A 26,940-nucleotide genomic window follows, 5' to 3' on the forward strand; every position below is an offset into this window, starting at 1 on the left:
TGTAATGTGCAACCGCTTCAGACTAGCACAGCAATTCTCTCTCTCTCTCTCTCTCTCTCTCTCTCTCTCTCTCTCTCTCTCTCTCTCTCTCTCTCTCTCTCTCTCTCTCGTACTTTGGAGGAAAGACTGAGTTATATACGACTTTTTATGCATAGGCGTGTGTCGATAAAAAACAAAAATCGTTACAAGCAATTCAGAAGGTCCATTTAAGGATTCGATCACGTGCTTACCTTGCTTGTTGTAGTTATAACTAGTTTTGTAACATTGCCAGGTTGAATTTCTTATTATAAAAATGTGCAGTTTTGCACTTTGGAGTAAAGACCTTGACAAGGTGGCTCTGGCTTTGAAGCTGGTTTAGTTTCATATCTGCCAATAGCTTCCCGAAACTAATTTCTACCCATTTTACTTTCTCTAAAGATTTATCTTTCTTCAGCCCTGATTGAACTGCTGTCAGTATCATTTTCTACTGGTAATATAAGAATCCCCCGAAAGGCAACTGCCTGGAGATTTTCCACTGGTTCAAGTAACTCCCAATATTAATACACACTTGAAATCGAACAAAACCTACCCCTTTCGTAATATCAATAATATATTTCAGATCTACTGCATATACACATCACCTATCAAAAACATCGTATAGCCTACATTACAATCTATGCAATACTGCATACATTAGAACACGCGGGATTTAAAATAACATGTTAGGAAATGTACAATGCATCATTGTATATTATACTAACTGTATATTGCAGATATTGGAGCTCGTTCCTCTAATTATAGGGTTTATAATATGTATCCGGGTTTTTTTTGTAACCAGTGGTTGTAAACTTTGTAATTCCAGTACTTCAGAACGGTGCCCATTGTTACACACGATTTAAAATTGAGTTACTAGTGTATAAAAGCGCTGTAAAATGCAAATAAATAATTAAATAAATGATTACCAATATGATAGTCACAAATAACATGTGCTCCTCTATACTCCTCTGAGGAACCCTTACTCAGGGGCGCTGGACAGGGGTGCGGCATATACAGGGGTTACAGTTTTGTTCAATGGCTTTCAGCAAGGCCTTTAAAGTCAGAAATATCAACATCTTTTTTTACACTTGAGTTTTGAGTTCTCGACATTGACTCCCACGTCCGCATTATCAATAAAATAAACAATAACGTGGGGCCCTTTTGTTTTTAGACCTACTATATGTTTACGAAACACCACAACATTGGTTATCACTAAAACACCAAAGAAACAAAAGCTTCACAACAATGCGACACCGTGCCGCACAGCTCGTTTCACCCAAACGAAATTCATTCTTGCAACATTACTGTTGTTCCACATCGCCACCGCGTGGAAAGTAGTGGAACTGCTACAAGTCGCCCCTCATACAAGTAGCGGGGCAGGGCACTCGCGCTTTCATTCTGACACCTACAGACCCAGAGCAGTGCGGTACAGAGGACGCAGCACAAGGAACAGCACCGCGATTCCAGGCAGACTCCCGAACAAGTCTGCAGGCGGATATTTGTACAATGGCCAATAGAACACCTGTCCACGCGACTGCAGTGAAGACTTGCGTTTTTCTGCATTTGCTGGTGTTTTTAGCGGAATCTGCGAAGGAGGGCAGCTTATACATGTGGATCGATTCGAACCAAGCCAGAACCCTAATAGGTAACTAAAAGAAAAACGAAGTAAAGTTTTACAACTAAAAGTAAATCAAGAATTAAAAACGAAGAGTTCAGTACGGTTGTGTGATTAAAAAAATAAAATTATATATATATATATATATATATATATATATATATATATATATATATATATATATATATATATATATATAATTACTTTGGCGCCTTTACATGAAAAAAGAGTTGAGCTTTTAATATCTCTATACAAATACACTGCACTGTACAGCCAATCTCTCCTGGGAGTTAACATTTTGTTGCGCTTTGCTTTTTAGTTAATCAGTCAAAATGTGGAATTCAAGATTGGCTTAGCATAGAGTGCCTACTTATATTTAAAATATGTCAATTATAGGAGAAAGGTTGTGTTTAAAACGTGTGTATCGGGATGCATTTTGACACATTTTTATTTCGTCTTGTGACACTTCTTTAGCCTCCCAGCCTTCTAATTTCCGAGAGAAATATTTAGCCGATCTAAATATATCTATTTGTCATTATAGATACCGGTCTAAATGATATTTTTTCTCTATAAACCCCAGCTGAACGGTTATCATGGGATATTTTATAATTACAAATACACTGCAATGCAATTGTTTTTGTTTGTTTGTTTGTTTGTTTTTTTCGAACAGGATACTTACACATTTTGTCAATATCGTCTTACACTCGCAGGTTTTGAGGAAGATATTTTAATTGTGTCTGAAGGGAAAATGGCCCCTTTTACTCACGACTTCAGAAAAGCGCAGCAGAGGATGCCAGCTATTCCTGTCAATATTCAGCACATGAATTTCACCTGGCAAGCGACAGGGCAGGTAAGACTAGGCGCCGAACACTAACATATTGACTGCAGGAATGTGCAAGACTGCGGGCTAAAGGGTTATGAGAAAAGAGTCGTGAGGAAAATAAACACCGAAAACTGACACGTTTGAAATGGTATATTTAGAATGTTAAAGTAAACAAAAACATTTTTAGAATAATTACAGGTGATTTAAGAATATTCCTAAAATAGTACATGTATTTAAAAAATAATCATTTAAAATAGTTTCTTAATGTGGCAGCTACTGTACATCTACTAGACCTCTATTGTGATATCTGACTTGATGTTGGGTTCACAAAAGTTGAAAAAAGTTTCAGATTGAAGATGCAGAAGTTCTTAGTGAAAAATAAAACTGCAAAAATTGTAAAGTGAACAGCTTCAGCAGTTACTTGAATCCTTCACATATTTATTTGCTTGTTGAGAGAATTGTTAATTTAAACAATTTTATTTTACTGTCCCTCCAAACGGTGCAAAATGCATTTGGAGTAAATAATTTGATAAGGCTGGTCCATCATTTCATCATTTTCCTTGTGTGCATGCGTGTGAGTGTGTGTGTCTGTGTGCGTGTGTGTGTGCGTGAGTGTCAGTGTGTGAGTGTGAGTGTCAGTATGTGTGAGTGTGTGTGAGTGTGTGTGAGTGTCAGTGTGTGAGTGTGTGTCAGTGAGTGTCAGAGTGTGAGTGTGTGTGTCTGTGTGCGTGAGTGTTAGTGTGTGTGTGTGAGTGTGTGTGAGTGTCAGTGTGTGAGTGTGTGAGTGTTTGTACGTGAGTGTCAATGTGTGAGTGTCAGTATGTGTGAGTGTGTGTGAGTGTGTGTCAGTGTCAGTGTGTGAGTGTGTGTCAGTGAGTGTCAGAGTGTGAGTGTGTGTGTCTGTGTGCGTGAGTGTCAGTGTGTGAGTGTGAGTATGTGTGAGTGTGTGTGAGTGTGTGTGAGTGTCAGTGTGTGAGTGTGTGAGTGTGTGTACGTGAGTGTCAGTGTGTGAGTGTGTGTGAGTGTCAGTGTGTGAGTGTGTGTACGTGAGTGTCAGTGTGTGTCAGTGTCAATGTGTGTCACTATGTGTCAGTGTGAGTGTGTGTGTAGGACATGCCCAGTTGTATCATGTCACCTAATAGAGGAAATACCTTATTTGGTGACCTCAATGCCCCCCCCCCCCCCCCCCCCCCCGAGCTGAATGTGAGGAATATGTTGCTGATGCGAGGGCCTGGTTTATTTATAGAGGTGGTTCTCCTTGGAAATGGAGTACTCTAAATAAAGCTCTTAATATTTTGATTCTCTTCTCCTGTGGTATTTTACATCTTGGTGTTGTAGACATACCTCCAGGGATCAAAGCCTAATGCTGTAGAGATTCTACTCTATTTAATGCAACAGGCATGTGCCCACCATGTGTTCCATCTGCTGATAGAGAACAACACTGGTACATTTCTCAGGCTTCTGCCAGAAACGACACTTTACCGCTTGGACAGGACGCTTGCTTGCAGCTGGTGCCAGATTTGCTGCTGTCTTGTGCAACGCTGCATACTGCTTTGCAATAGGGCTATGCAGAAAATGCAGGGCCCGTGCTTTCACTTGCAAGAACTGGGTTCAGTCTATAAAGCAAACCCCCTGCAGCTTAAAAGGAATCAGGTCTTTATTACAGAAAGTTGTAAAAAACGGACAGGGTAATGTAGGGGAGGCTTGGTCCTGTATGAATCCATTTTATAAATCAAAGGCACTTTTTATGGAAAAAAACATGTTTTTAATGTTCTTTAGTTTAATTTTTTAAAAGGGTGTATTTAAGGATAATTAGCAAACTTTAAAATGAGCCATAATGTTTACTTGATCATTACAAATAAGTTTAGGGTTGAATTCCCTTAAAGAAACAAACCCACTAAGGGTTAAGAGGGCATTTGCAATGGTTAGACAGAAAGTACATGAAAACTCCCAGTGTAAAACACCAGGATATTTGGGTTAACAATAGGAAACGTACCAGTTTTTGGAAGTTGAGGCAATGAGTTTATTTTTAATGTACCACTATAAGAAATGTCACAAAACATCTTTGAGAATTACTTTTATATATACAGAGCATCAAAAGAAACTTATCACTATTATAACACATTTATTTTTGAAAAAAAATAAGGTATATAAATGATGGACATTGACAAAATGTTTTTGGTTTCTTTTTAATCACTTGATCAACCATTATGACCATGACACGCTTGAGTGACTATGACTGAAGCATATCTACTTAATCACCTAATTAGTGAGACACTTGATTGGACCCTGGATATGGAGTGAAAATCACAGAAACAAAACAATATGCCACGTCTGTCAAGAGCAGCGCCTTTGTGCAGTCGGCATGTTGGAGGCTGGACTAGGGTAGCGTACTGTGGCTTGCTGTCTTGGGTGCTCACAGCCAGCAATTTCAAACCCGTCGAGATGATATAACCAGACACAGTCTGTCAATGACAGGCCACGAACTGGGAGACCAAGAGTCACAACACCTGCCCAAGATCGACAAATCATTTTGCAGCATCTTCGTGATGTCAATTGTTAATCAGCACAATAAAAAGTCAGTGTGCCTAATATATGCTCAAATATAAGTGATAAGTTTCTTTTGATGCTCAAATATAAGTGATACGTTTCTTTTGATGATCAAATATAAGTGATATGTTTCTTTTGATGATCAAATATAAGTGATACGTTTCTTTTGATGCTCAGTATACATAGCTGGATTATGTTATAATTGTCCAGATTCATTAAGATTTTGCTCAATTAAAAAGTTTGCACGCAGTACCGTAATGTTATAAAACTAAATCTCACAATAAAATTTAAGTTGTTCTTTTTAATGTAGCTTGCTCACTACTTACATTCACAGTGTTATTGTGCACAGTGGTATGTTTATGTGTCATATGGCTAACATACAATATGGTTTTGTATCTGATATGGTTCTAATGTGGTTATGTGTCCTCTGCAGCTGTCTTCTTCCCCAGTCAACAGTAGCTCTGGGATGTCGATCACAAATATCAAATTGTATAAAGAATTCAATGGCATGTCTGTGCTTTCCTCCTGTTGATCTGGCAGTGTATAACTGTTCCCAAAATGAGGCAACATATCCAAGTATGACACAGATTAAAGAATGAAAAACAAATTGACCAACTTTCTGTTCTTTCCAAACAAATCGGCCCCCTTAAAAATCTTGCTTCCTGGGGATCCCTTGGGGGAATTGCTGCTGATTAAGGAATAGTCATTGCCCGCCCCCCCCCCCCCCCCCAAGCTAAGGCAGATGTAACCTGATGGTACTTCCGATAGCATTACAGGTCTTGAAAGGAACGACTCAACGTGTTCAGAAAGAATTAGCAAGAACAGGATCCCCCGGAGGAGCCAGTAGCTGGGATTCGTTTGAGGACTTAACAAGGCTTTTGTTCTACTTTGCTGCTTCGTGGTTTGAATTATACAGAACAGACACACACACACAGACACACACACACCTATATATATATATATATATATATACCTGGTGAAGCTTTGCGGGTATGGAATTTATAAAGATCTGGTTTCAGAAGGCCAAATGTGTCATGATTGTATTCCCAATGAGATCATAATCTGCAAACCAGCGATGGAGTGTTAGCGGAGGTTTTTGTCTTCCTCTTCTTTGACTTCAAAGCCATCCTCGCAGGCTTAAGAACAAAGACTCCAAAGTGTAAAGTGTGGGCAGAGTGATCCCGTATGAGTTATCTGTGCTGATTAGCATTCAGCTGCAGGATTAACCTCCCAGCATGCTGTGAGCTCCCCAGCCCCTGGCTCGGTTACACAGGAGGAAGAAGAACGCAGGCCAGCCTTTTTATTTTCTCGCTAGCTATTTTAATTTTGCTATTTTTTCTTTTACACAGAAAGGTAAACAGCAGCTAATCAAGGTGTGGTGCAGCTAATGAAATGAACATGGCTAGTTTCAAACAGCAGCTCATCAAGGTGTGGTGCAGCTAATGAAATGAACACGGCTAGTTTCAGACAGCAGCTAATCAAGGTGTGGTGCAGCTAATGAAATGAACACGGCTAGTTTCAAACAGCAGCTCATCAAGGTGTGGTGCAGCTAATGAAATGAACACGGCTAGTTTCAAACAGCAGCTAATCAAGGTGTGGTGCAGCTAATGAAATGAACACGGCTAGTTTCAAACAGCAGCTAATCAAGGTGTGGTGCAGCTAATGAAATGAACACGGCTAGTTTCAAACAGAAATAGCCAGTCAGTGACACCTCCTCTCCCATCCATTTACTTCACAGGCCTGGAAAGTTAAAACTGAATCAGCTCAATGAGATTATTTGATGAGGGTGTAATTTTCAAAGGGATAGGATATTTTTGCAATTTAAAGAGAAAGCGAGGAGGGGAGCGCCAATCTCAGAATCACACTTTAGCTATGCAGTACCGTTCCATTGTCAATGAAAATGACATCACAAGGTTTGCATAATGTATCGTGGTGTGGAGTCTAGAAGTGGCAGGATCTTCTCCTTTCCCAGTCAGTGAGTCATCTTGCCTATATGGTTTTGTATTGTTTTTTAATTTTTTTATTAATGTGCTTACACTTTTGTGAGCCTCAATTAATGTCTCCATGTTTTCCTCAAGAGAAAATGTGAAATATAAAGGCCGTAAAAAAAATAAAAATAAATTGGGCATTTCAAATTGGGGAGAAAATGGGGTAAAGAACAAGGACAATATACTGTATATATATGTAGTTGTAGTCAAACATTTACATACCCCAATGGAAATTTATAATTTCTAGAAATATCTTGAAAATAAATAATTATAGGAAAAATCTTCTGTAGCAAAAGTTTTGCTTTTGTGGATGAGGAAAAAAAGTTACAAGAAATACATGTCTACAGTTATTTATTTCAGTAATTTTCTTTGCAAAACTCCAAATGCTAATTCAAAGGTATTCATGCCCTAGGATGATGAAATGAATAGCTAGTTGAGGCACCTTGAGCAACAATAACCTATTTTAAATTATCAGGATTTTTGTCAGTAAGCTTTTGGCATGATTATTTAATGATTTTTTGACCATTATTTAGCGCAAAATTGTTCCAGTTCATGCAAATTTGAGGACTTCTCTTGCGCACAGCCGTCTTCAACTCATACCAAAGATTCTCAGTCGGATTTAGATCGGGACTTTGACTAGGCCATTCCAGAACCTTCATTTTATTCTTCTTTAACCATTCTGAAGTAGATTGTGATGTGTAATTTGGATCAGTGTCGTGTTGGAATGTCCAGTGCACTTTAAACCAAGTTTTGTAGCGGAGGTTTTCAGATGATTGGCCAATATCTTTTGGTATGCTATGGAATCCATTTTACCATGTACTGGAACTACATTGCCTGTGCCATTAGAGGAGAAAACAGCCTCATAGAAGGATATTACCACCTCCATGCTTGACAGGTATGGTGTTCTTTTCTTTGTATGCCTTTGACCAGAACTCATATCTATCATTTAAATGCTGTTTTGCAAACGTTAAGCAATTGTCCTTGTGATGTTTTCCTAAGAGTGGCTTTTTCCTTGGCCTGTGACCATTGAGACCTTCACCGTGCAATACTCGAGCTATGGTTGAAATGGAAACCCCAGTCCCACTTGCAGCCAATTCACTTTGAATATATTTGGCAGACAATCTCGGATTATTATTAACCTTCCTCACAATTCTTCTACTAGTTCTTGGTGAAGGAACCTTCTTTCTTCTAGACCAAGGGAGCATTGTGACAGTACCATGAATCTTGTACTTCTTGGAAATCTTCTTGTATCCTTCTCCAGCTTTATGACAATAAATAATCTTCAGATAGCTCTTTACTTTTTCCCACATTGACTTATTGGTAATGACAGCAATAATCCAATGCCTAACCCTTTGATACTCTCTAGAATGAACACCAAAGGGTAAAAGCATTGCTGAAATAAATAATTGTAAACATGTATTTCTTGGAACATTTTTCCTCAACCACAAAAGCAAAATTCTTTGTTTTTGTGACATTTCTAGAAATTTTAAAATTCTATTGGGGTATGAAAACTTTTGACTACAACTATATATATATATATATATATATATATATATACATACGTGCTCAAATTTGTTGGTACCCTTACAGCTCATTGAAATAATGCTTCATTCCTCCTGAAAAGTGATGAAATTAAAAGCTATTTTATCATGTATACTTGCATGCCTTTGGTATGTCATAGAATAAAGCAAAGAAGCTGTGAAAAGAGATGAATTATTGCTTATTCTACAAAGATATTCTAAAATGGCCTGGACACATTTGTTGGTACCCCTTAGAAAAGATAATAAATAATTGGAATTATAGTGATATTTCAAACTACTTAGTTTCTTTAATTAGTAAAACACATGTCTCCAATCTTGTAATCAGTCATTCAGCCTATTTAAATGGAGAAAAGTAGTCACTGTGCTGTTTGGTATCATTGTGTGCACCACACTGAACATGGACCAGAGAAAGCAAAGGAGAGAGTTGTCTGAGGAGATCAGAAAGAAAATAATAGACAAGCATGGTAAAGGTAAAGCCTACAAGACCATCTCCAAGCAGCTTGATGTTCCTATGACAACAGTTGCAAATATTATTAAGAAGTTTAAGGTCCATGGAACTGTAGCCAACCTCCCTGGGCGCGGCCGCAAGAGGAAAATCGACCCCAGATTGAACAGAAGGATAGTGCGAATGGTAGAAAAAGAACCAAGGATAACTGCCAAAGAGATACAAGCTGAACTCCAAGGTGAAGGTACGTCAGTTTCTGATCGCACCATCCGTCGCTTTTTGAGCAAAAGTGGGCTCCATGGAAGAAGACCCAGGAGGACTCCACTTTTGAAAGAAAAACATAAAAAAGCCAGACTGGAATTTGCTAAAATGCATATTGACAAGCCACAATCCTTCTGGGAGAATGTCCTTTGGACAGATGAGTCAAAACTGGAGCTTTTTGGCAAGTCACATCAGCTCTATGTTCACAGACGAAAAAATGAAGCTTTCAAAGAAAAGAACACCATACCTACAGTGAAACATGGAGGAGGCTGGGTTATGTTTTGGGGCTGCTTTGCTGCGCCTGGCACAGGGTGCCTTGAATCTGTGCAGGGCACAATGAAATCTCAAGACTATCAAGGCATTCTGGAGCGAAACATACTGCCCAGTGTCAGAAAGCTCTGTCTCAGTCGCAGGTCATGGGTCCTCCAACAGGATAATGATCCAAAACACACAGCTAAAAGCAACCAAGAATGGATAAGAACAAAACATTGGACTATTCTGAAGTGGCCTTCTATGAGTCCTAATCTGAATCCTATCGAACATCTATGGAAAGAGCTGAAACTTGCAGTCTGGAGAAGGCACCCATCAAACCTGAGACAGCTGGAGCAGTTTGCTCAGGAAGAGTGGGCCGAACTACCGGTTAACAGGTGCAGAAGTCTCATTGAGAGCTACAGAAAACGTCTGATTGCAGCGATTGCCTCTAAAGGTTGTGCAACAAAATATTAGGTTAGCGGTCCCATCATTTTTGTCCATGCCATTTTCATTTGTTTTCTTATTTACAATATTATGTTGAATAAAAAATCAAAAGCAAAGTCTGATTTCTATTAAATATGGAATAAACAATGGTGGATGCCAATTACTTTTGTCAGTTTCAAGTTATTTCAGAGAAAATTGTGCATTCTTCATTTTTTGTGGAGGGGTACCAACAAATTTGAGCACGTCTGTATATATATATATATATATATATATATATATATATATATATATATATATATATATAAACTTACTTCCTGTGCAACAGGTATTAGGTTCTCTGGTGGATGTAAGAAACAGGGACAGCGTGTTGCAAGGGGACAGGTTAATGGTTACACTGTTGTACCAGATGTGCTTGGAGGAGATTCTGAGAATTCTTCAGAGGTAACTGCAGTGCTTTAAACTCCCTAGTTTGTAATGGATCTCCTCCTAGTGGCTGATGAGTTCATAATGCAACAGAGCTTGCTCTTTAGTTGAATGGCGAGACGTTTGTCTTTGAACAGCGAGGTTAGCGGGCCGCGGATCGCGTCCAGCCCTCACCTTTCCATTCAATTCAATGGGCTGGGATGATTAAATTAAGTTTTTTTCTTTTTTTAAAAAAATTTAGTCGTTGCCAATTATTTTTTATTATTTTCTCCCAAATTTGAAATGGCCAATTATTTTTAGGCTCAGCTAACCGCTACCACCCCTGCGTTGACTCGGGAGGGCGAAGACGAACACACGCTGTCCTCCGAAGCGTGTGCCGTCAGCCAACTGCTTTTTTTCACACTGCGGACTCACCATGCAGCCACCCAAGAGCTACAGTGTCGGAGGACAACACAGCTCTCGGGCAGCTTACAGGCAAGCTCGCAGGCGCCCGGCCAGACTACAGGGGTCGCTGGTGCTCGGTGAGCCGAGGACACCCTGGCCGACCTAAACCCTCCCTCCCCCCGGGCGGCGCTCGGCCAATTGAGCGCCGCCCCCTGGATACTCCCGTCCTTGGTCGGCAAAGAAATAGCCTGGACTCAAACTCGCGATGTCCAGACTATAGAGCGCATCCTGCACTCCACGTGGAGCGCCTTAGCTGGATGCGCCACTCGGGAGCCCTTAAATTAAGTTTTGAAGTCACAGAAAATAATACAATTAAATCTAAACAACAAAAATAATACACTAGTTATGACAACTCTGTACAAAAACATCACTGCGTTTGCACATAAGACCCGGCACAACAGACACTGTGTTTTTAATTGGTTGTTTATTTCGATATGTTTCAGGCAGAGTATTTCTATGAGTTCCAGGCATTAAGGTCTCTAGACAAGGATGTGATGGGGGACCCCACTGTCAATGTGCCCCTGCTGGGGATGGTTTCACAAAAACCCTCAGGTCAGTATCACATCACTCACACTGTAAACATGTGTAGCACAGCCTGGAGGGATGCTTTATACCCTTTACTTTCCCATATATTTCATCTTGTACCTGTTCAACTTCCTATATTCTGTGTGTTCTGCATGATTCTCTAATGGTGTTTCTGCTTAGATCATCATTTACCAGGCTTGCTAACTAACAACTGAATGTGGGGACGTGAGGCAGGGAAGCATAGCAGCGATGCACAGGATTCAGTGAACAAAGCTTTACCTACGAGGCAGGCTCTAGTGTACTGTGCAACACTAATATGGCATTCCCCCAGTCAGCCTTGATAAGTTATTTCAGAAGCATTTTGTGGTGGCATAGTTATATATGCAGAAATAATAACAGATAACGATAGAGAAAATGCATAACTGAATATTACAGGTACAGAAATTATATGATATTGTGCACTTAACTGTAGGATTGTACTGAAAGAAGTTAGTTCTCTTATGCTGTGAGAAAATGCTGTTCATCAGATTACGACATTAGGGCTGGTTCACGTTAGCATGTGGCTATCCATATAATCTCAGTAAGAAATATCAAAGCAAGTGAAACACATTGCAGGGGCTTTGTTTCCCCTAATCTCCAGGCAGAAGTATGTATTAGTTCCCTTTGATGTAAAGTCTTTAGGGCATACTGTATTTCTCTGGCTGCTCTATTACCACCTTCGCAAACATTGAATAGATTAGTGTGGGTTACAAGCAATTAAAACATGCCTGTGACATCAGCCTTTGATCTCCCACTTGATTAAATCTGTGATTTGTCGGAGATCACATTGCAAAGTGATTACTGGAAGATTACTGTCCCAGATTCCAAAGTGCTGGAACTTTCAGTGGCATCACTATGGATTGGCGAGGGCGGGGTGGGGGCCAACACAAACAGTGGGTTTTGTTTTTTTAATATACTTTCAGATTTAATCAAATAGTAAAAATTTAATCAAATAGTAAAAATTATTTAATTTTGAATTAGTACCGTAATTAGAACTACAGTAAAAAACAAATTATTCCTCTGTACCCAATCAGATTTCCTTTTAAACAAAGGAGAGACATTCTTCTGTACAGTGGAATGTGTGTTATTTATTTTAGACATCAATAATGCACGGTATCTTTTTGATGCGGTCACTTACAAATTATGTTATAGGCACGAATACCCCCATGGTGTGTTTGAATGCAGTGTTCATTCGAATTCTCTAATATTTGTCCCATCTCTGCCTAACGCAGTGATCTGGCCAGTAGACCGTTATATTCTTATACTTGTTGATCTCAAACTGACCTAGTGGACATTTAGTACATTAAACAAAGAAAGAATTACACCCCACATCTTGAAGTAATAAGATAAACTGTTTGCTTGATTCCAGTGGTTCAAATTGGTTTCCCCTGCCTTGGAAATCAGGACGGAGTGGCCGCGTTTGAAGTCACTATTCTTGTAATGGACGCAGAAGGCAACATTATTCTTCGGACTCCCCACAATGCTATTTTCTTCAAAACTTGTCAAAGAGGTAAGCAGAACCCGTCAATGAGGTAAACTGTATCTTAAGCGATAAGACCCTGTGAAGCATGCCCTACAGTCTGGTAAAGTCTGCAGGCGGAGAGCAAGCGATAAGACTCAGTGAAGCATGCCCTACAGTCTGGTAAAGTCTGCAGGCGGAGAGCAAGCAATAAGACCCAGTGAAGCATGCCCTACAGTCTGGTAAAGTCTGCAGGCAGAGAGCAAGAGATAAGACCCCGTGAAGCATGCCCTACAGTCTGGTAAAGTCTGCAGGCGGAGAGCAAGCAATAAGACCCAGTGAAGCATGCCCTACAGTCTGGTAAAGTCTGCAGGCAGAGAGCAAGAGATAAGACCCTGTGAAGCATGCCCTACAGTCTGGTAAAGTCTGCAGGCGGAGAGCAAGCAATAAGACCCAGTGAAGCATGCCCTACAGTCTGGTAAAGTCTGCAGGCGGTGAGCAAGAGATAAGACCCCGTGAAGCATGCCCTACAGTCTGGTAAAGTCTGCAGGCGGTGAGCAAGTGATAAGACCCCGTGAAGCATGCCCTACAGTCTGGTAAAGTCTGCAGGCAGAGAGCAAGAGATAAGACCCCGTGAAGCATGCCCTACAGTCTGGTAAAGTCTGCAGGCAGTGAGCAAGCCGTAAAAGAATTCAGCATTATTCAAATAAATATGCAACAAGTGACACCTCCCCACCATGGCTGTACACACAAGTGACATACCTCCCCACCATGGCTGTACACACAAGTGACATACCTCCCCACCATGGCTGTACACACAGAATCAGAGCCGTCAGTATAATGCAGAAGTAAAGTTTCACATAAACGCAGACAGACAGACAAATGCCTCCATTAATCCTCGAATTATATAAAATGTATGGCTCCTCTGTTCACCCCCAGATTCTAAAACTCTCAATAACTTGAAAAGAAATGTCTTCAGCTAGCTTCACCATAATTGGACAAGCGTCTTGATTGCTGGTAATGCATTGATTGTTGTTATGTTTCTCTCTGCAGGCTTTGTGATTTAAAGATCTCACATGTGGTGATATGGCTCATGAATTTTGCTGGAGATCACAGAGCGCTGTGTTCTTTATGCCCTTGAAAAACACTCGTCGGTTTTGCATACCATCCAGTCTCCTACTCTGCCTTAAGCAGAAGTTTCCAATAGGACCTAAATATCCCTCTAAGGACAGTAAATACACTGCTCTCCTGGTAATGTAAACCAGCTAACCTCAACTTAAGCTTGCCATGGATTCATGTTAGATAAGTTACATTGTGGTTTGTGGTGGAAACCTTCAAGTTGTAATGGCATGCCCGTTAGAGTCACAGAAAGGCATTTGTTAACCCTGTGAGAGATGAATAACCCTGGTAACTCAGTATAGTGGAGGCACCCACCTTACTGCCTTACTGCACCTGCTGATGCCACACTTGTTCAGGCTACATGGTCAGAACTGCTTGCTCAGACATGGTGAAGCATGTGTAACCTTACTGAATGATGAGACAATGCTACTGCGAGGGCGGCTACAATGTTATGGCACCAGAATGGGAACATGTCATATTTTCATATGCCAGTGGTATCAAGTAATACACATTGCCAGTCCATTGCTGTACCCCTGTACCACATCAGTACCAGACAGTGTGCTACCATAGCAGGACCCAATCCATTGTGTTGCCATGTCTGTTAATGCAGTGGTCTGCACATGGTCCTTAGGGTTTCTTCAGGGTAATGCAGGCATGCAGGTGTTCCGTATACATGGAAATATGCTTGTAGAATCTAGAATTATGTAACAATCTGCCATTCACTTTCATTGGGATTCCAAATAAACAGGACATTGTGCAGTTTGGATAAACACATGTCATAAAGAGTCAGGCCTGTCACAGAGCTGAAGTGAAAGAAGAGGACTCTTTAAGTGTGCTGTACTTGTAGACAACATCCTCCTTCACTACTATAACATCCTGGACTCGGAGAACTGGCTGCTCCTTGTACCCTACATGCGCCCTAAAGTTCTTCCTTAAAAAGCAGAATAATGAGGCTCCCGAGTGGTGCATCCGGTAAAGGCGCTCTGCGTGGAGTGCAGGATGCGCCCTATAGCCTGGAGATCGCCGGTTTTAGTCCAGGCTATTCCACTGCCGACCGTGGATGGGAGCTCCCAGAGGGCGGCCAGGGTGTTTTCGGCTCACCGCACAGCAGCGACCCCTGTAGACTGGCCGGGCGCCTGCGGGCTTTCCTGTAAGCTGTCCAGAGCTGCGTTGTCCTCCGACGCTGTAGCTCTGGGTTGGCTGCATGGCAGGCCTGCAGAGTGAAAAGAAGCAGTTTACTGAAGGCACACGTTTCGGACAGTGTGTGTTTGTCTTCTCCGCTCCCGAGTCAGCACAGGGGTGGTAGCGGTGAGCTGAGCCTAAAAATACAATTGGACATTTCAAATTGGGAGAAAAATGGGGTCAAATCAATTGCCGATTACTAAATTAAAAAAAAGCAGAATAATAAATCACTGATTTTTAAAAAGAGTTCAGGTTGGTCCGTGTTCTATACTCAGGGTGGTTTAGCACCTTCCCAGTTTTCGGGCCGCGAATGCAGTCATCTATGCATGTGTTGATTTGAATGTGAAGTGGTGACACTGATGTGATGCAGGTGGGCTCACGTCACTAATGCTGCCTTACGCTGATTGGATACGGCTCTTGTACGCAACGCCCTGATTAGCTAAACAGACTTAGATTTCAATATACAGCGTGTGGGTAACGGTTTAGGATTCGGCTCTATAGAGTAATCCCTGCACAGAGAGTGTTGTTAAGTCTGTGTATCACTTTACTTCCACTGCTAAAGCAAACCAAGCTCAAGATAAAGTGTCTAATCCTGTGAAAGCCCTCCAGTATCAGTGGAAATGCATGGAGCATGACGTGACCCTGAGCGAGGGTAGTTCTGTTTCATGATGTCATGTGAAGCGAGCCCAGCTGTTCCAGCAAGCCAGCAGGACTGCCTCAACCCACCAGTTACGAATCAGGATTAGCTTCACCGCTATACCAGAGTAATCCCTGTTTCAGAAGGGATATACAACACCGCTAGGAATGAAAAAACTGGGGGATCTGGAGGAGCAACACGATAAACTGAACCAGAGACGCATTTCCGAGGAAACAATGGAAATGCGTTGTGTGAAATGTTTCAGAATATTTTCACAGCAACGTATTTGACACATGTCTGTGAAATGGTTATTGTGACCAGCGGACGTAATTGAAAAGTCCCATGTTTTTAACTCACTGATTGTATTAGGAGTTGCCAGTCTCTTGTTCTGAGAAGTTTGGAGGCAAGACTCTTTGGTAACATTAGAAGACATGTTGTTGCACCAGTGACCTAGCTTGCAAATATGTTTACAGTATCACAACATTGTCACACTGAACTATAAGGGGAGTGAGCGGGGAGCGGCTCCTGATAATATCACTCTGTTATTATCACACTGCGGTTAACATCACTCACATTAATCAGGTATACAACTCATTTCCACCCCATTGACTAGCATTATTGGCAATGAAGGCGTAACATTCAGAAGGTTAGGGTTATTGTCACACTGCGGTTAGCATTATTGGCAATGAAGGCATAACATTCAGAGGGTTACATTTAAGCTAGTTGCAGGACAGTCCTGAAATATTCTGAATAAAGAATCTATTGTACACTAAATTATACTAATAACTAAATGCTATTAATGAGCAGTATTGTACAGTACTATAGAGTTCTGCAGCGAAACAGCACTATGTGTTGTATCAACACTGCTTCTGTGCTGTGCCAGGGGATTGCTGGACTTCAGATGAAGTCAACGTATTGTCACCATTCATGCTCGGTTCCTTTGAAGTGCCATTAAAAGGGCTGGACTGTGGAATTGTTTGGAGTGCATTTCAGGTGTGTCCTCGTGGGTATAATATCCCATGTAACGGGTCCCGTTTAGTCTCTCTCTCTCTCTCTCTCTCTCTCTCTCTCTCTCTCTCTCTCTCTTCACTCTGTCGACAGCGAAGTGCCCCGGGGGGTGTCGGAACGCGGGCTTCTGCAATGACAGGCAGGTGTGCGATTGCACAGATGGGTTCTATGGCCCCCATTGTGAGAAAGGTAAAGCAAACGTGTCACAAACTATTAGAACATTACAAGAGTTTCCAATGGCTTGCATCTGGATGTCTTTGAAACACACTAAAGAAAAACATATGTGGGCTGAGTAATATTATAGTCTAATAGCTGTTATAAAAACATCTGCGGTTTCCAGTAATGTTTGATGTAGGTTTGGATTCAAATCAGAAGTAGTTAGTAATTTTGGGTTTGGTTAAAAATGGACCAAAAATAAATAAAAACATAGACTGGCCAAGTCTTAACTAGTTGCTTTTGATCAAACAGAATCATTTTTCAATTTAACAGTTTTCCGTTAAGTATATGGAAAACTACAAAGCGGTATGTAATTCAATATGTTAACATAACATTGTTCAGCAGGTTTCATTCGACCTTATGAAGCAAAATTAGTTAATTCTATAGGGTGATGCAAAACATTTGGCCATAGCTGTAGTACAAGTTGAGTATTCATTTGTGTTCATAGGAAAGTTTGCTAATACCGCTGTACTTCACTGGCTCCAGTAAAACTGCAATGTAAGAGAATATCAGTGCGCAGTGCTGGTGCGTTGTACCACCAGCAACCTGAAAAATACATTGGGCATTGCAAATTCAGCTACACAATGATAAGGGGAGCAGTGCACAGGGCACTGGAGCTGATAAAGGGTAAAACAGTCAACATTAAGCATGACATTTCATACATCTTATCTGTTGTGCACTATAATTTGCTATTCATTGCAGTTGTGAAAGAAACACATGTTATAGATAGTAGCCTAGAATGATTCTAGGTTGAACGCAGCTCTGTTTGCATGCCTTGCTTTTGTGTAGTCTTGCATTCCCTCGGTTATTCACCTGGAGCATGGAGTTTTTCCCACCCCTTCCATTCTTTCGGTCAATAACCAAGCAGCTGCTTCCCATAATGACTGGCATGCTTTCCAGCAAATTACATGCTCCGAAATGAGGTGTAATGATAATGACTTAGGAAGCCTGTTTCAATGCACCGTTGAAACGGAAATCATGCGATTGACTAATTTCATTTTCCTTTCATTCTGATCCCGCTCCTGCCCCAGCTCTTTGTGCTCCCCGGTGTCTGAACGGAGGGCTGTGTGTCAGCCCCGGAATGTGTATATGTCCTCCAGGTTACTACGGCATCAACTGTGACAAGGGTAAGCACGGATCAGAGAAACTCCTAACCCTAGCCCACACACCATGTGCTATACAGCATATACCAGTATGAGTGCCCAATAGCAAAAATAGGGTATGTTTTATCCGTACAAAACCAGACATTAAAGGGATACTTTGTGTCATTTACATTATAATAATAATAAGGATGTGTGTTCTCTGTCTTTCTTTATTGATGTGTCTGCTTCGATCTTTATTTACTAAGCTTACTAACTATTCCAGCAAACAAAGTCCTTTATCAACCGCTGGCTCTGCTTCTGAAAGGACTGGGATTTTGGTTGGATTTTTCATTTACTGACGCACAGCTGCCGCAGTTGGGAGGGCACAGAAATGACCGCTGTATATACCTAATGGGCACTTTTTTCAACCAATGGTGTGCTTTTTTCAGAAGCACACCATTGGTTGAAAATAACTGGTTTTGTGGGTCTGGTAAATAATGACCCAAGCACAGACTGCAATAGAGAATTACACACACAGTTTCCCTGTCTTCCAGCATTTGTTTTGTGGATGATACATGTCTGGTTCGAGTTGTTTTCAAAGGCTTTTTAACAAGGCAGTCTTTTTATATGGACTCAAATGGTTCGATAGCCATGTAAGAAATGAGGCTGCTTGAACCATCCACACTCATCATATTTGAAAATCTTCAAAAGAGAAATATGAGAACAGTTTGCTAGGGAGGGCTTATTAAAGGTGATTTTTTTCTTTTTAAATGTTTGTAATATAAACAGGTTCTGTTTTACTGGGGACTGACAAGGGGTAAGATCAGAACCAGCCAGAGCAATTGCTCGTCAGTTAACATCTCCACTGGGGTCCTGAGTCTCTAGTTTAGAGCAGTTTTTCTATGGGGCCAAGAGCATATGAAGCCGAAGCAATGTACTTTACAGCTGAGACACAGACAGTGTACGCTGTACCAGGCATAGCGGTATGTCTGGCCAGTGCCTTAACCCTTAGCGGTCCATTTATTCAGCGCGTCTCAGGCGCATCAGGTCCAATTTATTTTCACACGCACAGTTTATTTTAGACACGCTGTTTAAGTATTTTTTTCACAGTAAAACAGGTTTAAAAGGCACTGCATATCAACAGGACACTCAGTACTGTATCTCCAGCCCCGCCCCACCCCTTGTTCGCTGTATTTTTCACATACCTCTTCATAGTAGTGCATACCAATAAATCATCTCCTGATCACTCGTTTTATCACCAAACTCCTCAATAATGCGATCCAAGTCATTATTTTATTACTATTACATCTAAAAAAAGCTCTGCAAATGTCTGTGATATTCTTTGAGCGCTGGATGCAGAAGCAGCTATCTTGTTTGTTTATGTCCGTGTTATCTATGTGGTGCCGGGTCTATCTGTATTCATGAGATACGCCCCTTTTTTTTTTTTTCTCGGCTTCTCTCGGCTCCTATCGGTCTCACTCGGCCATTGAATGGTTTTCTTTGCTTTTTCCGGAGAAAAAAGGTCTAGAGACCTGTTTTTTACGTCTTTTTTGATGATTTCGGACAGGGTCTGACATTGGACCGGAAAGGGTTAAAGGGGTGGTAGGTGTCATGCAGTTTAGGCAAGAGGACCTAGCAAAACTAGTTTGCTCAAACTGAGTGGAATGATGTCTCTTATAATAAGAGATACCCTGCACGGGATGACATCTGTAAATGTGCACTGGAATGTTGACAAACCCTACTGTGATTGGTTGATTTCATCTACGGGATACATAATTAAATATCAAGTTTAGTCAGGAAAGCTGGAAACGTGTCCATTCCCAGTAGTTAATAACTGCTTCTCAGGAAAGAGACAAGCGATGTTCACCATCACTGATTCTATACAGATTGATTTTCACAAGTGAAGTTCTGCACCACTGATTCTATACAGATTGATTTTCACAAGCGATGTTCTGCACCACTGATTCTATACAGATTGATTTTCACAAGCGATGTTCTGCACCACTGATTCTATACAGATTGATTTTCACAAGCGATGTTCTGCACCACTGATTCTATACAGATTGATTTTCACAAGCGATGTTCTGCACCATTGATTCTATACAGATTGATTTTCACAAGCGATGTTCTGCACCACTGATTCTATACAGATTGATTTTCACAAGTGATGTGCTGCACCACTGATTCTATACAGATTGATTTTCACAAGCGATGTTCTGCACCACTGATTCTATACAATGTGATTGTCTTTTCCAGCAAATTGCACCACAGTCTGTCACAACGGTGGGACCTGCTTTCATCCAGGGAAGTGCATCTGCCCTGCAGGGTTCGAGGGCCCTCACTGTGAAATCGGTGAGCACAGCCAATCCATATTCCACTATGACAGGCCAGGCTAAAGCATGAGGGTGCTGGGTGACTGCACCTTGTTTTAAGTTCAAAGCGGATCCTTTTCATTCTCTCTTAGAAAGCATTACATTCTCCCCATTTTAGCCGTACTTTAGCCTCTGTAAAACCAGTCAACTCTAGAACGAGTTACTTGAAGCGATGCTGGAAACAGCTGCCTGAAAGTTGCCAGGTCTTACGTGGGCTTTTAGTCTGTTTTGTGGTCCTCCTCTCACAGCGTTTCATATCAAAGTGGGTCTCACTCATTTACTTGAAGGAGCCGGTAGGTTGAAGAGCACACTTCACTGGCAGCTGTTAAAAACCTGATCAAACATAAAAGCGTTTTCTCAGGTGAGTGAACATTTTCAGCGGGCCTTTCTGTGTTTACTGTAACTGATACTGGGAATGGTTCGGTGGTGTGATTAAAAAAAAAAATAATAAAATAAACTTCTTCCAGGCTGCAGACTGGTTTATTAGCGTAGTTCTTTCAAAGTAACCGGCCCTTTGTGAGAAACTTCTAATTACACTGCTGCAAATCCTTTGCACAAATATAAGTTTCCCTTTCTACAGAACACAAAAATGAAAGTGAAATTCAACAAGGTTTTATAGTGTATGTACAGTATGTGGGTGTAACTTAATATGCACATTGATAAACACCTCTGTAATTAGAAGTCTCTTCAGATCACCTTTTTATTTATTTATTTTTTTTTTTTTTTACGTATTATATTTCATCTTTGTTTCACAATCCCTGCATTAATGTTTCAGGGGTTTCTTTATTGGAAGACACATAAAGAGAGCGGAGACAAAGACGTAATTAATATCCATATTGGGCTGCTCTGTTGATATCTAAACCATTTCAGAATGTGATGTACTGCAGTGTAGAGGATTCTACTTATCATTAGAGGCAAGGTTCCAGAATAAGAGCAAGTCCATTTCTCATGTGAAAAATTAATATATATCCAAAATACCAGAATACAACGAATACACTTCAAATATGGAAAATAAGTGGGAAAAGATACTTCTTTCAAACATATATTTTGAATCTGTAATTGTTTTATTTTCTGATCATACAAATGTGGAGAGATAATGCAATTAATAACATTTTCGTATTTGATGCAGCTGGGTGATTAAAATGTATTTCTTTTTTACTGGATCTCAATTTGTAATCTATTTTGCATTTGTTCAAATCCACTGCAATTGCACTGTTAGAAATGACACAGTGTTGCTAAGCAGAAGCAGAGGTCAGTGTAAGGAACGTATTCTCATACAGTCATCTGTTTAATGGAGGTTTAAACATTATCACTTTATTTTCCATACATTATGCTTGTTACATTGTTCAAAGCGTTTTCTCCAGTCTTTAATTAACTCTATATATTTTTTAAAGTTGAAAATTCAACAGTAATGTACAAAACTGAGAAAAATACAAACAGAGAGTGCTTAAAGAGTAAAGTAGCGGGGTTCTAAAAAATATAGCGTCATACGTCCCCACAGGTTGATACAACTGTAAATAACGTAGCTGTCATTTCTCTTTTCATTGTTAACATCCTGACAACTTTTTACACTTAGAACTTTAAAGTCTGTTACCTCCAATTCCATTACCTGGGTGTTAGATACTGGTTCTGTAAAGTCAACAGGTGTTCTTTCTCCTTTCAAAATAGGAGTTAAATAATGACAAGAGTTAAATAAACTCTTTGACAATATGGCCCATTATGTATGGGGCAGCAGTGTGGAGTAGTGGTTAGGGCTCTGGACTCTTGACCGGAGGGTCGTTGGTTCAGTCCCAGGTGGAGGACACCGCTGCTGTACCCTTGAGCAAGGTACTTTACCTAGATTGCTCCAGTAAAAACCCAACTGTATTAAAGGGTAATTGTATGTAAAAATAATGTGATATCTTGTAACAACAGTAAGTCGCCCTTATCCAGGTGAGAAATAAATAATAATAATGTATTGCTGATGAAATGTGGACAGCTGGTTTAGCAATTTGTTTAATCATAGTCTGAAGTTACATTTTTGTTGCATATGTTTCTTGATCATACCTCTTGGAACTATTGATTGTGTTAAATATGTGATCGGCACAGTTTAATAATCTCCCACAGTCAGTGTGAAGTTTTTAACCATGTTTGGAAGATCAGATCTTGAGTGTGCGGGTACACTGCAGAGCGTTCTCAAATTCAGTCGCACTGAGACGTATTACAGCAGCTTGTTTTCATTTCATTTTCTTCTCAGGCAAGTGCCGTCAGCCTTGCAGAAATGGAGGGAAGTGCACTGGGAGAAACAAATGCAAGTGTCCTAAAGGATTCCTGGGGGATCTGTGTTCAAAGGGTAAGCACAGCAAGGACGCAGACTGGGTTAGTTGTTCGTCGAATGTGCACAAAATCAATGTAACCTGGAATCTCATGCTGTGCCATGCTGCAGTGCTTTCTTTTTTGTTTCACTCTCAATAGGAGATACACTTGCAGGAAGGTTAGCAATAATCCCACTAGGACACTCTTTTAATATTCCGCTGAAGAAATCGGAACAGATTTACTGTATCATCAGCCCACAGCATGACAGCAATAGCTGCACAATGGATTTGGAAGTGCTGCAGTGGTCCTGTAATGGAATGCCAGTGTGTGGATTGGATCATACCATTGTGAGCCATTGTAGTGCCACTGCATTGCCATTAGAGGTCAGCTGTTTTGGGTATTGATGATACTGTGCAGGGATGACCCCAATGAAATAGGCAGGCAAAACACGTCAGCAAATTATGTTACTTTTTTAAAAATGTTTTTACTTCTTTGAAAAAAATAAGTTAATTGAAGACAATTTTTTTTTTTAAATGTGACCCTTTTAATTAAGCCAGAGAGAATTTAACATGAGTCCTAGAGATGTGGAAGTAGCAGGTGTTTTAAAATGTCAAGTAAATGTTGCTCTTTAGACAAGCCGTTACCACAGGAGCAGTTTATCCAGTTCACATGGCTCTGTACACAACAACTCGTTAGCTGCAGGCAGCTGGGTTGGGTCACAGTCATCATCTGTAAGAAGAGCTCCCCAAAGAGTGAAACTGATCACATAGAACTGACTGATGCCTACAAGATTTATATACTATATATATATATATATATATATATATATATATATATATATATATATGTACTGTATGTCAAGCTTCCTGAGTCACGTAATTGCCATTCATAATTGAGGTTCTCATTCTTGACCCCCCCAGAGTCACTTAAACAAGCCCTGGTTAGAGATGGGCTGGTGTATGGGGGTGTGGGTGCTGACGATACCAATGAAGTTCCTCTTTACACTGCCCCGAACTGAATGGCTCAGGCAGTGCTTTGCTTGCACATCGGACTCGAGAGATGAAAACATCGTTCCAAGTTTTGAAGTTTGACAGCAGTGTTTGGATCTGTTCATTTAACACCACTTTAAGGGAGTTTTTGTTTTTACTGCCAAACTGACAGAAAGCCTAAAGCATTAGCAGCCTTTGTAGTATCCTTGACATGTAACCCTAGCCGCCAGTGCAATCCCTGGCATCTCAGCCTCTCTCCCTGATCCCTTTGCAGCTGTCTGTGACCCGGGCTGTGGGGCGCACGGAACCTGCATGGAACCAAACAAATGCCACTGCAAAGACGGCTGGCATGGAAGACACTGTAACAAAAGTGAGTGAGAAGACAGATCGAAGGCATCCAGGCTGGCCATTCTTCCCAAGCTTCCTTGGGAAGTGCGTAATCTCCGGAAACCTGATCTCCCTTCGCATTTGTTCTGCCACATCGACCGTACGGAACAGGACATGAAAGAAAATGATTAGTATGACCTCTGGATGTTTAAATTGCTTCTACCCCCGCCCCACTCTAAATTCCACAACTACTGTATGAATTTAAAGAGGCACCAGCAATGCTAGCAGTAAAAGCCAGTCATCAAAGATCACAGGCTACCCAGAGAGCTCTTTCAAAAGGAGCCCTCAGCTGGCATCATGCTTGCTCGTTTAGTGGAGTTCATTAGCGGTAATGCCTTCCTGAGAAGCAATAACATCATCGTCGAAAAAATAAATAAATCAATGAGTGTAGAGTTTGAACAGGCAACAGAGGAGAGAGGACGATCTTAGGCATGTTGATGCATCACTGCCACTTTCTTCAAAACGAAACAAATGAAAAATGAAAGCACCACATAATGAGGGGTCCTCAACCTCACTGACTACGGTAATCAGTAGGGTAAATGTGTACAAAAGCAACAGCTAATCTCATTACACCCAATCCGAAAGGTCTGTAAACTAGGAGCATATGATAAAAGCAAATTCAAGGCAGTAAACACTCACTGAGAAAGACTTCTAGTCTAAACGTTTTGTCAGAGAATTTGCTAGGTTTCCAGTTATTGTGTTCAGCATGTAGAGTGTGGCTGCCAGACAGTGTGTTCTTAAAGTCACTAAACCACTCACTCATTGATTGTCATGTTAGATGAGAACTCTGTCGCATCAATCACTGGTTCTGTAATCAAAGTTAAAGCCACGGTGATTCCACAATCAATTGAGTCAATTCAAAGCGTTGAGTCTCGAGACACTATCTGCCTCATTAACTGAAAGGTTTGTCTCATCGTCACTGACAAACTCCAGCAAGAAGGAAGTTACAGCCACAGCCAAAGCCCAAGCCAAACAACAGCCAAGCAGAGGTTTGTAATTCAGAGCTCAGAGGAAGGGTGCTGGTTTCACTGGTCCCACTGGTGCATACAGATTGATTGAAGGTCAATGCGAGAGTACATAAGGCCTTAATGTACCTTAATGAATATGAATACGCCTAGTGTGACATTTAGTAAAGAATGCAATGTAACGTCAACGACTGCCAATTGCATAGAAGGGTTTTTATGGAATTCCATAAAAAGATGCCATAAATATGCTTTAACATGTATCTGCTCCATGAGGAATGTTGTGGATTATCATGGCATTTTCTTTTATGGGTTCCTGCGGTGCCTTGTCTTGACATGCACGTTTTTTGTCCTTTTTTTTTTTGTATCGAAAAAAACGGTGGCACAGGATGGTAGTCTTACAGCCTCTCTTTTGTTTCTGATTCTGTCATTCATTTAGGGTACAGAGCCAGTGTAATGAGCGCCCTGAGGCCAACCAGCACCAAGCACAAACTGCACACGCCTTCTCCGAAAGAGGCTGACGAGGGCAAGAACCCACCCGAAACCAATTACATCTTGTGAGCGCACACTTCTGAACTCTCCATTTACTTCTTAGACCCAGTTGCCTTTGTGGATCGACTGTATTTCTCTGATTACCAGGGTCTGAAGGCCGGGGTTTCTTAACTTTGCTATAAACCACTGACCAGCTAAGAAATGTTCCTTCATGGTTTTTGTTTCATTATATTGTCAGAATGGTAAGTTATGGAATGATGACCTGTTGATATTTTATAGATGTGTGTTTCTAACTGTTCATTTATCTGTGCAACCATAATGTTTGTTATCCAATATCTGTGGGGTGTGGGGGGAAGCGTTTTGAAAAATTCAAGGGAATTACATCTTGTTTTTAAAAACGTATGGGCCATTTGTCACAAACACATAAGCATTCTGTTTTTTAATAAGAAATGTCATATAACTCAGGATTTAAAACTGTTTGAATAGGACCACATATTACAAAAAATCATAAATATTCAGTACTGTTTTGTTCCATAATTAAAACCATTCTTTTTTGACAGGTATTAAAATGTTGCAGGTATTCAACTTTGATCATTCTAACTATCAACCTTAATATTAAAATTAATAATCTGTACAAACTGACAAAAGGGCATATTGTGATACTGTATGTAATAGTTTGTGCTATCTTGAGAATTTAAGTTGTTGTATTAGTCAGCAGGCCACTCAACAAGTAAACATCCCTGATGTTATTTATTTTTGTGAACCCCATTTCGAACCCTCAAGCCCCCCTACATAGCGTCGCAAGGGGTTCCAAAAAATAATTTGTGAACTGAACTTCAAGCATTTGGCGTTTTAATTTTTTTAAAATATATAAATAAGATTTAATAACTGTTTCTTCCTTTTCGGGAGAACACATTAAAATTAAATGTACTTAGACTTGAAACACACGTGTTTGAGGATTTTAGTTCTTGTTACTTTTTAATTGCCATTACCAAATGGTAATAATGATTCTTACATTAGCACTGTTGTATTGAAACTGCATACTATATTGTAAACCAAAAAAATGCATTTATTTTATTTTCTTTCATATGTACGCAAGTATGTATTAAAATGAAATATGTCTGTGCTGTCTTTGCTATGAACGCTTTTAAATCACAAATCATGACCCTGCTGGTGTGTTTTTATTTGTTTGGCAGGGATGAGATAATTCGATCCCTGCTATTTACACCCACACTATTTACACCAGCAGGGCTTCCGCCCTGCCACAATGGCAAATAATATTGTGCAGTGGCGCTAGTACCATTGGTGCGGATGCAGTGCAGCAATATTGTATTGGGTTGCTTTGCCCTGTTGATTCCAACACCTGCGTTTACAG

The 26,940-nt window shown here is 40.5% G+C and overlaps 1 protein-coding gene across 1 annotated transcript; it reads left to right on the forward strand.

The window, feature by feature from the left end:
- Positions 1-1,402: 1,402 nt before the first annotated feature.
- Positions 1,403-26,730, forward strand: LOC117419628 (wnt inhibitory factor 1-like). Its single transcript, XM_034926266.2, has 10 exons — positions 1,403-1,660; positions 2,341-2,480; positions 11,245-11,353; positions 12,735-12,875; positions 16,864-16,959; positions 18,018-18,113; positions 20,325-20,420; positions 22,677-22,772; positions 23,999-24,094; positions 25,513-26,730. Exons 1-10 carry the CDS (start codon positions 1,522-1,524, stop codon positions 25,632-25,634), a joined length of 1,131 nt encoding a protein of 376 aa, XP_034782157.1. The 5' UTR covers positions 1,403-1,521; the 3' UTR covers positions 25,635-26,730.
- Positions 26,731-26,940: the final 210 nt, after the last annotated feature.

The sequence above is a fragment of the Acipenser ruthenus genome, chromosome 14 (assembly GCF_902713425.1).
Source record: "Acipenser ruthenus chromosome 14, fAciRut3.2 maternal haplotype, whole genome shotgun sequence".
In the NCBI taxonomy this organism is placed as follows: Eukaryota; Metazoa; Chordata; class Actinopteri; order Acipenseriformes; family Acipenseridae; genus Acipenser; species Acipenser ruthenus.

Coding starts and splice junctions, on each gene's coding strand:
- LOC117419628 (XM_034926266.2), top strand. CDS start 1,522: ATGGCCAATAGAACACCTGTCCACGCGACTGCAGTGAAGACTTGCGTT. Junction 16,960..18,017: donor TGGCCCCCATTGTGAGAAAG/GTAAAGCAAACG, acceptor CTCCTGCCCCAG/CTCTTTGTGCTCCCCGGTGT. Junction 18,114..20,324: donor CGGCATCAACTGTGACAAGG/GTAAGCACGGAT, acceptor TGTCTTTTCCAG/CAAATTGCACCACAGTCTGT.